At 38.2% G+C, this 15,817-nt stretch overlaps 1 protein-coding gene across 3 annotated transcripts in view; it reads left to right on the plus strand.

The window, feature by feature from the left end:
- The window catches only part of VAMP7 (vesicle associated membrane protein 7), an 86,196-nt gene that overhangs the window by 60,341 nt on the left and 10,038 nt on the right, over window positions 1–15,817 (plus strand). For all 3 annotated transcript variants that reach the window (XM_012106120.5, XM_012106119.5, NM_001166204.1), the window contains one exon: window positions 8,285–8,352. In XM_012106120.5, the coding sequence (XP_011961510.1) occupies window positions 8,285–8,352 (68 nt within the window). The remainder of the gene's footprint in view (window positions 1–8,284; window positions 8,353–15,817) is intronic.

Genomic DNA, 15,817 nt, shown 5'->3' on the forward strand with positions numbered 1-15,817 from the left:
CAATAACCTCAGATATGCAAATGACACCCCTCTTATGGCAGAAAGTGAAGAGGAGCTAAAGAGCCTCTTGATGAAAGTGAAAGAGGAGAGTGAAAAATTTGGCCTAAAGCTCAACATTCAGAAAACGAAGATCATGGCTCCATCATTTCATGGGAAATAGATGGGAAATAGTGGAAACAGTGTCAGACTTTATTTTTTGAGCTCCAAAATCACTGCAGATGGTGACTGAAACCATGAAATTAAAAGACGCTTACTCCTTGGAAGGAAAGTTATGACCAACCTAGATAGCGTATTAGAAAGCAGAGATATTACTTGGCCAACAAAGGCCAGTCTAGTCAAGGCTATGGTTTTTCCAGTAGTTATGTATGGATGTGAGAGTTGGACTGTGAAGAAAGCTGAGTCCCGTAGAATTGATGCTTTTGAACTGTGGTGTTGGAGAAGACTCTTGTGAGTCCCTTGGACTGCAGGGAGACCAAACCAGTCCATCCTAAAGGAGATAAGTCCTGGGTGTTCATTGGAAGGACTGATGCTGAGGCTGAAACTCCAATACTTTGGCCACCTCATGTGTAGAGTTGATTCATTGGAAAAGACCCTGATGCTGGGAGGGATTGGGGGCAGGAGGAGAAGGGGACGACAGAGGATGAGATGGCTGGATGGCATCACCCACTCAATGGATGTGAGTTTGAGTGAACTCCAGGAGTTGGTGATGGACAGGTAGGCCTGGTGTGCTGTGATTCATGGGGTTGCAAAGATACTGACATGACTGAGCGACTGAGCTGAACTGAATATTATTGTATTGTCTGTTTCTCCATTCAGATCTTTCAATATTAGCCGAAGATAATTAGGTTCTCTGATGTATGATTGTTATATCTTCTTAATGAATTGATTACTTTATTATTTTATTATTTTATTTTTAATATAAATTTATTTATTTTAATTGGAGGTTAATTACTTTACAATATTTTATTGGTTTTGCCATACATCAACATGAATCCACCATAGGTATATACGTGTTCCCCATCCTGGACCCCCCTCCCACCTCCCTCCCCATACCATCCCTCTGGGAGAACGGCATTGAAACATGTATAATATCATATATGAAATGAATCGCCAGTCCAGGTATGATGCATGATACTGGATGCTTGGGGCTGGTGTACTTTATTATTTTATAATGACCTTATTTATCTCTTGGTAACATTTTTGGGGGCTTCCCTTGTTTCTCAGGTGGCAAAGACTCCGCCTGCAATGTGGGAGACCTGGGTTCGATTCCTGGGTTGGGAAGATACCCTGGAGAAAGAAAAGGCTATCTCCTCCAGTATTCTGGCCTAGAGAATTCCATGTACAGTCTTATTTTGTGTGATATTAAGTATAGTTATCCCCACTTTCTTTTGGTTTCCACTTGCATGGAATATGTTTTCCCATTCCTTCACTTTGAGTCTGTGTGTGTACTTCAGTCTGAAGTGAGTCTCTTGGAGGCAGTATATAGTTGGGTCTTCTTTTTTTTCCCTAATCTGTCCAACCACTCTGTGCCTTTTGATTGGTGAATTCAGTCTATTTATAGTTTGATTAATTACTGATATGAAAAGACTTACTGATTGCATCTAATTCATTGCTTTTTGGCTGTTTTGTAGTTTGATTGCTCCTTTTTTTCCTCTATTTATGCTTACTTTTTAAAAATTGGTAATTTTCTGTAGCAGTGTCCTCTATTTCCCCTTTCTTTGTCTTCTGTGAGTCTGATACAAATTTTTGTTTTATGGCTTCCACTGGGCTTAAATAAAGAATATTATAGATAAAGCACCCCATTTAAAACTGATAGCAACTTAATTTTGCATACAAAAGCTCCACTCATTTTCTGTCCCTCTTATATTTTTGCTATCACACTTTGCCTCTTTTTATATTGTGTATTCATTAACAAATTATAGTAGCTGTAGTTATTTTTAATACTCTTGCTTTAACTTTGACACCATCATATTACAGAATTAGTCTTCTAAATCAGCGCATTTACCTTTACCAGTGTATTATATAGTTTTATATGTTTTCATGTCACTAATTAACATCTTTTCCTTTCAGCATTTCTGCATTGTGAGTCTGGTGGTGATGAAATCCTTCAGATTTTGTTTGTCTGGGAATATCTGTATTCCTCCTTCATATCTGAAGGATAACTTTTCTGTACTATTCTTGGCTGGAAATGTTTTTCATTCAACATTTTGAATGTGTCAGTCTGCTCTCTCCTGGCTTGTAGGGTTTCAGCTGAGAAACTGCTGATAACCTAATGGGGATTCTTTTTTAGGTCACAGTCTTTTTCTCTGGGTGCTTTTAGGATTTCTCTTTATCTTTGTTGTTTTGACAATATCATTATGATTTATCTTAATAAAGTCTTTTTGCATTAAAACAATAGGGTGATTAGCATCATGAATTTTGATGTCCAAGTCTCTCCTCAAGTTTGGGAAGTTCTCAGCTACTTTTTTGCCTTTGATCCCTCTCTTTTCCCTCTGGAACCCCAGTTATTCTAATATTTGTATGTCTAATGGAATCCTGTAGATCCATAGGCTTTCTTTACTCTTTTCCATTATTTTTTCTTTGTTATCCTTTAACTTCAGATTTCCTATCCACTAGCTCGTTTGTTCTGTCTTCCACTCAATCTATTCTGAGATAGATACTCTGTATTCCGTTTTTTATTTCATTCATTGAATTCTTCAGCTCCAGAATTTGTTTGGTTCTTTTCCATGATTTCTATCTCTTCATTAAGATTCAGATTTTGTTCATGTACTGTTTTCCTTATTTTGTTGAATTGTCTTTCTGTGTTTTCTTGCTGCTGTTTGGTTTCTTCAAAACTGCTCTTTTGAATTCTTTTATCAGCTAAATCACAAAATTTTATGTCTTTGATTTTGGCTGTTGGTGAATGATTATCTTTTGGTGATGTCATGTGTTTTCTTAATTCTTAATGTTGCTTGGAGTTTTGTGTCACTGCAAGTATGAGACTTCTCCTCACATCTTTATTAGTTCCCTTCAGGTGGGAAATTCTATTCATAAATCCTGTTATATCTGGGATTTTCTCTGACTTTGTGTTGACATACCATGCTCCATGCTTCTTGCTCCCTCTTGTGGCATAATTTTTAAGCTTTTGTGTCTTCTCTGGTTTTATAGCTCACCAGGGTGTCTGCTAGAAACATCTCTTTTGTTTTGCTGAAGATAGCACTACAACTCAAGTTTATAGTTTCTCCCTTGCACATAGACCCTGGTAAGATACTTTGAGAGCACTCTTTTTATTGGAGCTTGCTCTTGCCACTGAACTCAGGAGTATGTATAAGGAGATAGCTGGAGAGTAGGGGGAGGTATGAGTCTTGCACTCTGGGCATTGCAGGTGATTGTGGGACTGGTGAAGGGCTCATGGGGTGAGGGTTTCCCATAAACTTGTGAATGGACTTTCTGCTGAAGTCCTGAACACAATAATCAGGAACCATATCCTTTAATAGTGTTTGATATTCTTACCTGCTTCTTCCCTGATCTCCTCCATTCCATCTCCCCACAGTCATGGAAATCCAGCCTCAGATTTGTTTTGTTTTGCTCAAGTGGCATGCTGGACTCTACCTCAGCAAGGCTGAACTTCTACTAATTCTCTTTTGTCCTTGGGTGCCTGCCCAAGTCAGCACTATTCAGATTTTCCCTAACCCCACCATGGCCAAGAGGGGTTGGGGCAGATCATGAGTCCTGCTGATTCTACAGCCTGTGTGATGGTCTGTCTGCCTGTTACCAATGTACAGGTGGATAAGAATCCTCCCAGGGCCCTTGGCATATGATGCTGGACCCCAAAATTCTAACAGAGAGACTCTTGTTCATGGATAGATGTATAATTAGTTGCTTAAAAGGAGGGAGAAAAGAAGAAATGTCTTATGCTACTATGTTGCTGACATCATCCCACTTTTCCTTGTTATGTTCAGAGTTGAGCTCAATCTCTATCCTCTATTGCAGTAGTCTTTTTGTTTTTTTGCTGCACCACATGGTGTGTGGGATCTTAGTTCCCCTACCACAGATCAAACCCATGCACCGTCATTGGAAGCATACAGTCTTAACCACTGAACTGCCAGGGAAGTCCCTGTTGCAATAGTCTTGAATAAAGTCTTTCTTACCATTTTTGATGAGCAGAATTATTTCTTTTTAATAATATTTCTCTTCCATCATCTTTCTTGCCTTGTTCCCATTTTTTATGCTATTGTAAATGGAATTTTTCTTTCATGCTTGGATTTTTCATTGCTTTTTGTATAGCAATGTAGTCGGTTTTTGTATTTTGATCTTGTACAACCTTGTTAAACTCATTTACTTTAATCATTCCTTATGATTTTGTATATACAGGATCATACCATTGGAAAATAGAGTTTTAATTCTTCCTTTCCAGTCTGGATAATTTTCATTTCTTTCTCTTGTCTAATTGCCCTAACTAGAACCTCCAGTACAGTGTTGAATAAAAGCAGCAACAGCGGATATGCTTGTCTTATACCTGATCTTAGGAAGCTTTCACAGTTATGTATGATGTTAGCTGTGGTCTTTCACAGATGCCATTCATTGGATTGTGGATGTTTCTTTCTATTTTTTGTTTGTTGGGTTATCATGTAAAGGTGTTGGATTTTATCAAGTGCTTTTTGCATCTGTTGAGATGTTCATGTTGTATTTTCCTTTATTTTATTAATACATTGCAATCATTGATTTTTGAGTATGAAAGTAACCTTGCATTTCTGAAACAAATGCCACTTCATCATGGTTTATAATTGTTTTTATATATTGCTGGATTCATTTTGCCAGTACTTTACTAAGGGCTTTTTTATGTATATTCATAAGATATATTGATGTATTATTTTCTTGTAATATCTTTATCTGGTTTTGATACTAGACTGTTATTGACATCATCAGATAAGTTTTGAGTATTCCCTCTTCTTCTGTTTTTATAAGAATTTGTGAAAACTGATATTAATTCTTGAAACGTTTGGTAGAATTCACCCTTAAAGCCATTTGTGCCTGTATTTCTGTTTGTGCAAAGTTTAAGAATTACGGATTGAATCTCTTTCTTTGTTGTAGCTCTATTCAGATATTCTGTTTCTTCTTGAGTCTGTTTAGGTGGTTTGTGTCTTCCTAGGAATTTATCCATTTCATTTTTCTAATGTGTGACATACTCTTGTTCATAGTATTCTCTTAGGATCCCTTTCATTTCTGTGAAGTTGATAGTGATTTTTTTAGTAATTTGAGAATTTTCTTTCTTTTTTTTGGTCTGTTTATGCAAATATTTGTCAGATTTGTTGATGTTTTCAAACCTACTTTTGGTTTCATTGATTTTCTCTGTTGTTTTGCTGATACTTTTTCTGCTCTAATGTTTATTATCTTCTTCCCCTTTTTAGCTTTGGATTTAGTTTGCTCTTCTTTTTCCAGTTCCTTAAGGTAAAAAGATAGGTTATTAATTTGAGATCTTTTGTCTTAGTTAACTTGCTGCTGCTGCTGCTGCTAAGTCGCTTCAGTCATGTCCGACTCTGTGCGACCCCATAGACGGCAGCCCGCTAGGCTCCCCTGTCCCTGGGATCCCCCAGGCAAGAACACTGGAGTGGGTTGCCATTTCCTTCTCCAGTGCATGAAAGTGAAAAGTGAAAGTGAAGTCACTCAGTTGTGTCCGACTCTTAGCCACCCCATGGACTGCAGTCTTCCAGGCTCCTCCGTCCATGGGATTCTCCAGGCAAGAGTACTGAAGTGGGGTGGCATTGCCTTCTCCCCTTAGTCAACTTAGAGTACTATAAAAAGTACCACAGACTGGGTAGCTTAAACAACAGAAAGTGATTGTCTCACAGTTCTGGAGACTGGAAATCCAAGATCAGGGTGCCTGCATGGTTGGGTCCTGGTGGGAACTGTCTTCCCAGCTTGCAGATTGTGCCTTATCACTGTGTCCTCAGATGGCTGGAAATAAAATAGGGAACAAGCTCTCTGGTGTTTCTTCTTGGAAGGACATGAATCCCATCATAATCCTGCATGACCTTATCTAAACCTAATGATTTCCCAAAAGCCCCATCTCTGAATTAGGGGTTAGGGCTTCATTATATGAATTTGTAGGGACGCAGTTCAGTCTATACTATTTTCTTCTCTTTAATGTAGGTGTTTGCTGCTATAAATTTTCTTCTGTGCACTGCTTTTACTTCATCTCATAAGTTTTTCTTCTGTTACTGATTTCTAATTGCATTCTCTTGTTGAGTGAAACAGCTGAGCTCACCCTTCCTCAGGTGTCTAATGTCTGTTCTTTTTCCTGTGTCTGGATCACACTTTCCTGTTTCTTATATATATTTTAATTGGACAGTTTAGATAATGTAGCAACTCTGGGCTCTCTTTCCCAACTCCCAGGGTTTGTTGTTTACTTGTATAGTGACTTGGCTGGACTTTTTCTTTGAAGTCTGTTTCTCCCACAGTGTGCAGCCTCCAGTGTCACTTCTCAGAGGGAACAGCCTTGGGCATGCCCACAGTCACCCTGGAATGACAGAGCTCTCTTGGTTTCTTTTCCTGATCTCCCTATTAAGCCTGCCTTTGTAGTAACTCACCTAGCTGTTAGCCTCCACTAATTGCAGGCTAGTTGCTCTATTTTTATTTTTCTCACAGTTCCCCAGACAAATTCCTCCAGTGATCTAATTAGGTTTGTGTTCCCTTGTCTTTGTGGCTAGTCTTAGGTGTTTGTTTTGACTTCAGGAGGGCTCTTCTTAGCTGATTCTTCCCCAAATACTCTGTTAACTTCCAGCTGTCCCATAGTTTAACTTGTTATTCCCATGAAGCTACCAGCCTCATTGTCATTGATTACATCCAAAATCTTCATTGTTTTTTTAAAATTTATATTTTTTAATTAATTGATTTATTTTAATTGGAGGCTAGTTACTTTACAGTATTGTAGTGGTTTCTGCCATACATTGACATGAATCAGCCATGGGTGTACAACATTGTTTTTGAGCAGCACCCTTAGGCTTGAACTTGCCCATACTCTGTTCCAAATAAAGTCTGAACTCTCAGGGAAGATCTGTTCCTAAGGCCTGCCTTTCCCCGTGGGAACAATCTATGAACCACTGCCCTTGTGCTGTGGATACGGGCAACGAAGTGCTTCTCTTAGAGTGACACCCTTGCTCTGCTATTGGAGTGCTGGGTAACCCCGGTCTTCTTGGCTTGCCCCCTCCCAGTGTGGAACCTCTGCTCTGTGAGTTATGTCCGGGCAGGGGCACTTACAGCCCAGGGTTCTTGTCCTGCCTCCTGTGGTAGAGCTTCGGCCCTGTGTGTGTGTGTGGCGGGTGGCGGGGGGGCGAGGGGGGGCTTGATAGAGGGAGGAGCCCTCACACCTACCATCTATGCCATGCTCGAATAGAGCTTCTGCCTCACGGACCTAGGGCTGGGGTAAGGCAGAAGGAGAAATGCTGATGAGTTGCCCCTCATGGGGAGAAATCATAAATTTTGAATGGGACCTGAGGGAAAAGAGAGCTCCCAGGCTTTATTTGCCAGAAGTAGAGCTGCCATTTCACTGAACTGAAGGATGAAGTAGATCGTGGCTCAAATGCCCGAGACTCTCACTGTTCTCACTGAGAGTTCATTGATTTTCTTGTATAAATGTTTCTCCATTTGCTGTATGCCCTTAGGACAGTCACAGTTTTCACAGACTTTGAATTGTTTTTGTTTGTTTGTTTTTCTAATTTACCAGTTGTGATGGTTTTATTGGAGAGACACTCTAGGGAGGACCTCACACTGTGATTCTGGAAATGTCCACCTCTCATTTGTTTTTACTCTCAGATCATACCCTTCATTTAGGTGTTTGCAAACTACAGCCCTTGCATCAAATCTGGCCTGTTTTTCTACATAAAGTTTCGCTGAAACACAGTCATGCCCATTCATTTATCTGTCTGTGTCTGATGTTGCTCAGTCTTGTCCGACTCTTTGCAACTCTATGGACTATAGCCCTCCAGGCTCCTTTGTCCATGGAATTTCCAGGCAAGAAACTGGAGTGGGTTGCCGTTTTCTCCTCCAGGGTATCTTTCCTAACCAGGAATCAAACCAGCATCTCCTGCTTGGCAGGCTGACTCTTTACCACTGAGCCACCTGGGAAACCCTTATGTCTGCCAGAGTTGAGTACAGTCTTTTATTTCTTTAAGATTTAAGTGCTTTTGTAGTAAATATGAGTTGTCAAGAATACCAACTATAATTAAAATCTGATTTGTGTTAAAGCCAGAATTAGCAGTTTTGTGATATAAACATGATATTTTTTTTTCCCCAACATTTTCAGATCTGGTAGCTCAACGAGGTGAAAGATTGGAATTGTTAATAGATAAAACAGAAAATCTTGTGGATTCGGTAAGTATGGGATATGATAGTATTGTAAAGTAGAGATACTGTGGTTAATGGCTAAAATAATAGGGAAATGTCTTAAAATCGATACTTTAGTGGAGTTTTTTTTTTCCTTTCTAACCCCTGTTACCTGACTACTTTGTGATGATGAGGATAACATGAGGCATAGAAAAACCCACAACCCATTAATAGCTATTAAGCAAGCTTTTGTTTGGAAAATATACTCAGTATGAAAGAATAGTTTTTTTTAAAAGCTTTGGATTGGTGCCTACCTAACTTCAGCTGTGTAGAAGTGTACATTTTGTAACACAGAGAACAAAAGTACAGGCCACTTGTGACCCATGATGAATGCTGAAAACCTGACAGTAAAGTCACTTTCTTGCTTACCATGAGAGCTTGACTTTTCTTTGCATTAAGCAAGAGGCAGAGACTGACATGTCCCTGTAACCTACTCTTGCTGCAATTAATGTGTGTCTCTGCATTTTCCATTTGGTTAGCAGATGAAAGTTTTGAAGAAAGATGATAGATATAGAAGGAATGAATAGATAACGAATAGAAGGAGGGCAGAGATCAGTCACAGTTTGGATCTACAAATTTACATGAAGAGTAGAAGTTTGCATCTTAAAACAGATAAAAATGAGTGATCTTGTTCATTCTTACTGACAGCTAGATTGTAGTGGTTTACAGCACAAGCTCTAGAGTCTGTTGCCTGAGACTGAATCCCATCTCTGCCACTTGTTAGTTTTGTGACCTTAGGCAAGTTACTTAACCTCTCTGTGCCTCCAATCATCGTATATAAAATGTAGATATATCTTCTTCATAGTATTTTGAGGGTTAAAGCACACAATGCATGCAAAGTCCCTAACAGTGTCATATATATAGTAAGAGCTATTTAAAGGTTTATTGTTATTGTTAGTTTTATAGTGACATCTATTAACAGTGAGTCTTAGGAGAATAGTGCGGTCTTTAGCCAAAGTACATGGAAATTGAAGGAAGGGTGCCACCATACAGGAAGTCAAAACACCAGGGTTCTATAATGTCTCACTTTGTAAACCATTACTTGGGGGCAAAGAGGGAAGACACGTTATCTGATTGTAAATCTGCTGGCAGATTTTTTGGTACTTCCAGTCCATCGGACACAACTGAGTGACTGTCACTCCCTCACTCAGTCCATCTCTTGGTTATTCTTGATCCCTGGTTGTTATTATTTAGTCACCCAGTTGTGTCTGATTCTTTGCGACCCTATGGTCTATCGCCCCACCAGGCTCCTCTGTCCATGGGATTTCCCAGACAAGAATACTGGAGTGGGTTGCCATTTCCTTTTCCAGGAGATATTCCTGACCCAAGGATCAAACTGGTGTCTCCTGCATTGGTGAGCAGATACTTTACCACTGAGCCACTTGGGAAGCCCCCTTAATCCCTGAAAATGACCTTATTTAGCTGGAGTGGCCTGTGTTTGACCAGTACCAATAGAGTCTTCACTTTTCCAAAAAAAAAAAAAAAAAAAAAAGCGCCTTATTTTTGTTGACTAAATGACCCAGAATAATAAAAGGTATTAATGAACTAACTGCTGCCTCTTTTTATGGAAGAGTAACAAATACAGCAAAGTACAGCAAGTGTACTATTAATAAATGTGCAGCTCAGTTATTTTATATATATATATATATATGTTTATACCTCTGTAGCAGGCTTCCCTTTTCATACTGTTCATGGGGTTCATACTGTTCATGGGGTTCATACTGTTCATGGTGATGGAATTCCAGTTGAGCTGTTTCAAATCCTAAAAGATGATGCTGTTAAAGTGCTGCACTCAATATGCCAGCAAACTTGGAAAACTCAACAGTGGCCACAGGACTAGAAAAGGTCAGTTTTCACTCCAATCCCAAGCTGGTTTTAGAAAAGGCAGAGGAACCAGAGATCAAATTGCCAACATCCACTGGATCATCGAAAAAGCAAGAGAGTTCCAGAAAAACATCTACTTCTATCTTATTGACTACACCAAAGCCTTTGTGTAGATCACAGCAAACTATGGAAAATTCTGAAAGAGATGGAAATACCAGACCACCTGACCTGCCTCCTGAGATCTGAAATCTGTATGCAGGTCAAGAAGCAACAGTTAGAACTGGGCATGGAACAACAGACTGGTTCCAAATTGGGAAAGGAGTACATCGAGGCTGTATATCATCACCCTGCTTATTTAACTTCTATTCAGAGTATATCAGGTGAAATGCCGGCTGGGATGAAGCACAGTTGGAATCAAGATTGCTGGGAGAAATATCAGTAACCTCAGATATGCAGATAACACCACCCTTATGGCAGAAAGCAAAGAACTAAAGAGCCTCTTGATAAAAGTGAAAGAGGAGAGTGAAAACGTTGGCTTAAAACTCAACATTCAGAAAACTAAGATCATGGCATATGGTCCCAGCACTTCATGGCAAATAGATGGGGAAACAATGGAAACAGTGACAGACTTTATTTTCTTGGGCTCCAAAAACATTGCAGATGGTGACTGCAACCATGAAATTAAAAGACGCCTGCTCCTTGGAAGAAAAGCTATGGCCAACCTAGACAGCATATTAAAAAGCAGAGACATTACTTTGCTGACAAAGGTCCATCTAGTCAAAGCTATGGTTTTTCCAGTAGTTATGTGTGAATGTGAGAGATGGAGGATAAAGAAAGCTGAGTGCCAAAGAATTGATGCCTTTGAACTGTGGTGTTGGAGAAGACTCTTGAGAATCCCTTAGACTGTAAGGAGATCCATCCAGTCCATCCTAAAGGAAATCAGTCCTGAGTGTTCATTGGAAGGACTGATGCTGAAGCTGAAGCTCCAGTACTTTGGCCACTTGATGCGAAGAACTGACTGATTTGAAAAGACCCTGATGCTGGCTAAGATTGAGGGTGGGAGAAGAAGGGGAAGACAGAGGGTGAGATGGTTGGATGGCATCACCGAGTCAGTAGATATGAGTTTGCATAAGTTCTGGGAGTTGGTAATGGACAGAGAAGCCTAGTGTGCTGCAGTCCATAGTTGGACATGACTGAGGTGAGCTGAACTGAACTGAACAGGATTCACAGGTGGCTCAGTGATAAAGAATCCACCTGCAATGTAGGAAACACAAATTTGATCCCAGGGTAGGGAAGATTCCCCTGGAGAAGGAAATGGCAACCCACTCCAGTTTTCTTGCCTGGAAAATCCCATGGACAGAAGAACCTTGCAGGCTACAGTTTCATGGGGTTGCAAAAGAGTCAGACACAACTTAGCAACTAAACAGCAATATACCCATGTAAATAACACCTGTGTTATGCTGTGCTTAGTTGCTTAATCATGTCCAACTCTTTGTGACCCCATGGATTGCAGCCCACCAGGCTCCTCTGTCCTTGGGGATTCTCCAGGCCAGAATACTGGAGTGGGTAGCCTTTCCCTTTTCCAGCGGATCTTTCCAACCCAGGGATCAAACCCATGTCTCCCTCATTGCAGGCGGATTCTTTAACGACTGGGCCACCAGGGAATCCCAAACACCACCTAGATCAAGACATACATCAAGATATAAAACACTATCAACACCTCAGAAAACTGCCTCATGCCTCTTGCAGTTAACAATCCCTAACAGAGGTCTGACCTTTTTTTACATCACCTTAGATAGTGTTTTTTCCTGTTCTTAGAATGTATAGAAAAATGGAATCATATGTTATCTATTTTTTGTGTGTCTGGCCTCTTTCACTCACCAGTATGCCTATGAGATTTGTCCATGTTGTTGAGTGTAGTAATAATTTATTATTTTTATTTTTTGTACTGCATATTCCATGGTATAAATCTACCAACCACAGTTTGTTTATCCATTCTTCTCTTTGGGCTTTAATTCTGTATTCTTTATTTTGTTCCATAGTCTGTTTGTGTGCCTTTATGCCAGTACCACACTGTATTGCTAACTGAGCTTTATAGAATTCCCTAAGTTCTTCACTATGTTCTTCTCCAGGATTGTCTTCACTGTTTTAGGTCCTTTGCATTTCCATTTATGTTTCAGAATATGCCTGTTATTTTCCATCCTTTTATTTTTTTTAATGTGTCTTTGTGATTGCATTTAATAAGTCAATTTAGGGAAATTTGGGAATCTTGACAGCCTTGAGTCTTCCTATGCATAAACCTGGCATATCTCTGCTTTGCATAGAATTTTTTAATTTTTCTTACCAGTGTTTTTTAGTTTTTTGTATACAAGTCTTGCACATACTTTGTGAAATTTACCTTTGAGAATTTCATGGTTTTGTGTTCTATTATAAATTTAAAAATTTTGTTTTCCAATGTTTATTCTCATATATAGAAATGAAGTTAATTTTTATATATTGACCTGGTTTATATCCTGCAACTTTGCAAAATTCACTTATTCTACTGGTGTTTTTGGTAGATGCTTGCTTTTTATTTCTTTTCCTTGTCTTATTACACTGACTAGAACCTACATGATAGTGAAGACAAGTCATAAGAATAGACATTTTTGCATGGAGCACATCTTGTGGGGAAAGATTCAGTATTTTCAATTCTGTTGTTGTAGATTTTCTTTATAGGTACACTTTATCAGATGAAAGAAGTTCTTTCAGTGCCTCATTTGAAAGTTATTCATGAATTTTATCAAATATTTTTTCTCTATTTACTTAGAGGATTATATAGTTTTTCTCTTTTATTCAGTTAATATTACTGAACTTAACTTACTAAATTAATATTTATTTCTGAATGTTAAACCAGCCTTGCATTCCTGCAAGGTCATTATCCATTATCCTTTTTATATAATATCTTACTGGATTTGCTGTTAACCTATTCAGGAATTTTGCATCTTTGTTCATGAGGGACATTGGTGTGTCATTTACTTTTATTTTGGGGCTTTGGTATCAGAGATATGCTGGCTCCAACAAACAGGTTGAAAAGTGTTACCTGCATCTCTCTGTCCTCCAAAAGAGTTTTTGTGCTAGTACTATTGAAATTATCTATTCCTTAGTTATTTGAAAGAATTCACCAGTGAAGCAGTCCCAGCCTGAAGTTTTCTGTGTGGGAAGATTTTAAATCTGCCATGTTACTGTTTGTTTCCTGTTGTACCATCTGTTCTTTCTTCCCCTCACCTTCTCTTTCTGTTGTTTTCTTTGTTTAAGCAGTTGGTTATCTTTTAAAGAGATTTAAATAGTTAAAAAAACATAATTTCTGTTAACCCATGTAGTTAATATTTCTTATAACTCACATCATTCTTTTCTGTAGGTCCAGATTTCCATCTGGTGACATTTTCTTTCTGCTTATAGGACATCTTTTAAAATTTCTTGCATTGTAGGTCTGCTAATAATGAATCCTTTCAGTATTTGTATATCTGAAGTCTTTCATTTCCTTTTTTTTAAAAGATATTTTCACAGAATAGAATTTTACATTAAGTTTTTCATTCAGTATTTTAAAGATATTTCATCACTGTCTTTTATGTTGTTTCTGACAACAATTCCATTGATGCTTTTACATGTATAATGTGTCTTTTTCCCCCTCTGGGTGCTTTTAACATTTTTCTATCATTGGTTTTAAGATATTTCATTATAATATACTTCAGTTTTCTTCATGTTTCTTCAGCTTTCAGTTTGTTGAAGTGTGAGTTTGTAGATTTTAATCAAATTATAAAAATCGCTATTATTTCTTCAAATATTTTTCTGTCCTTCTTTCCTTCTAGTAGTCCAACTCTATGTACATTAAACTATTTGAAGTTGTCCCACAACTCACTGATGCTCTGTTCATTATTTTTTGGTCTTTTTTCTTTCTGTGTTTCATTTAGGATAGTTTCTATTACTATGTCTTTGAGTTTACTTGTCTTTTTCTTCTGCAGTTTGTAATCTGTTACTCCCATTTTATGTATTTTTCATCTCTACAGGGATCTTTTTTATATCTTTTGTGTTATCCCCTTAAACATTTGCAAGCTTTCCTTTACGTTCTTGAATATATAAAGTGTACTTATAATTGAAATGTTTATTCCATTTACATGTGATGTAAATATTGGGAGAGTTGGGTTTAAGTAAGCTATGTTGTACTTTGGTTTTTATTTGCTTCATCTTCTTTGTTCCTCTTTTTTATTTATTTTTAATATAAATTTATTTTAATTGGAGGTTAATTACTTTACAATATTGTATTGATTTTGCCATACATCAACATGAATCTGCCACAGTTATACACGTGTTCCCCATCCTGAACCCCCCTCCCTCCACCCTCCCCGTACCATCCCTCTGGATTGTCCCAGTGCACCAGCCCCAAGCATCTAGTATCATGCATCGAACCTGGACTGGTGATTCGTTTCATGTATGATGTTATACATGTTTCTTTATTTTTTTATTCAAGTATTTAAAAATTGTTTCATTTTATCACCTCTTGATTTTTAACAGCTTTTTAAATTTCTTTATTTATAAATAAACCACAGACCATACAGTTGACCCATTTAAAGTATACAGTTCAGTGGGCTTTGGCATATTATATTTTTCTAATTTTGAAATATACATAATAAATTTCCCATTTTAACCAGTTTAGTGTATAATTCAGTGACATTAATTACATTTACAGTGTTGCGCAACCATCATAGCTATCAGTGTACAAAACTTTGTCATTGTTCCAAACAAATTCTGCAACTGTTAACCAGTTACTTCCCATTCCTACTCTCCTCAGCCCCTGATAACCTCTTATCTACTTTTTGTCTATGAATTTCCTTTTCTAGGTACCTATAATTGGAATCCTATAGTTATTTGTCCTTTTGTGCCTTGCTTATTTCACTTAGCATCATATTTTCAAGTTTCATCCATGTTGTTGCATGTATCAGAACTTAATTTATTTTTATGCCTGATATTCCATCATATGGATATACCACTTTTTTTATTCATTCATCTGTTGATTGACCATTGAGTTATTTCCATCTTTGGGCTCTTGTGAATTATGCTTCTACAAACACTGGCATTACAAGTATTCATTCAAGTCCCTGCTTTCAGTTACTTTGAGTATTTATGGGGGAGTGGCATTGTAGCTTTTTGAAGGACTACCAAACATGTTTTCTTAACTGCTGCACCATTTTATAGTCCCACTATATGTATATGTGTATGTATACATATATGTCCACTGTATATATATGTACAAGGATACCAGTTTTTCCACATCTTCACCAACACTTGTCATTTTCCATATTTTTGTTATAGCCATGCTCATTGGTATGAAGTGGGATCATTGTGGTTTTGATTTTCATTTCCCTAATGACTAATGGGGCTTCCTGTGGTGGCTCAACAGTAAAGAATCCACCTGAAAGGCAGGAGACACAGGTTTGATCCCTGGGTTGGGAAGATCCCTTGGAGAGGGAAGTGGCAACCCACTCTAGTATTCTTGCCTGGGAAATCCCATGGACAGAAGAGCCTGGCAGGCTACAGTTCATGGGGACACAAAGAATTGTACAGGATTTGGCAACTGAAACAACAACAGTGA

The sequence above is a fragment of the Ovis aries genome, chromosome X (assembly GCF_016772045.2).
Source record: "Ovis aries strain OAR_USU_Benz2616 breed Rambouillet chromosome X, ARS-UI_Ramb_v3.0, whole genome shotgun sequence".
NCBI lineage: Eukaryota > Metazoa > Chordata > Mammalia > Artiodactyla > Bovidae > Ovis > Ovis aries.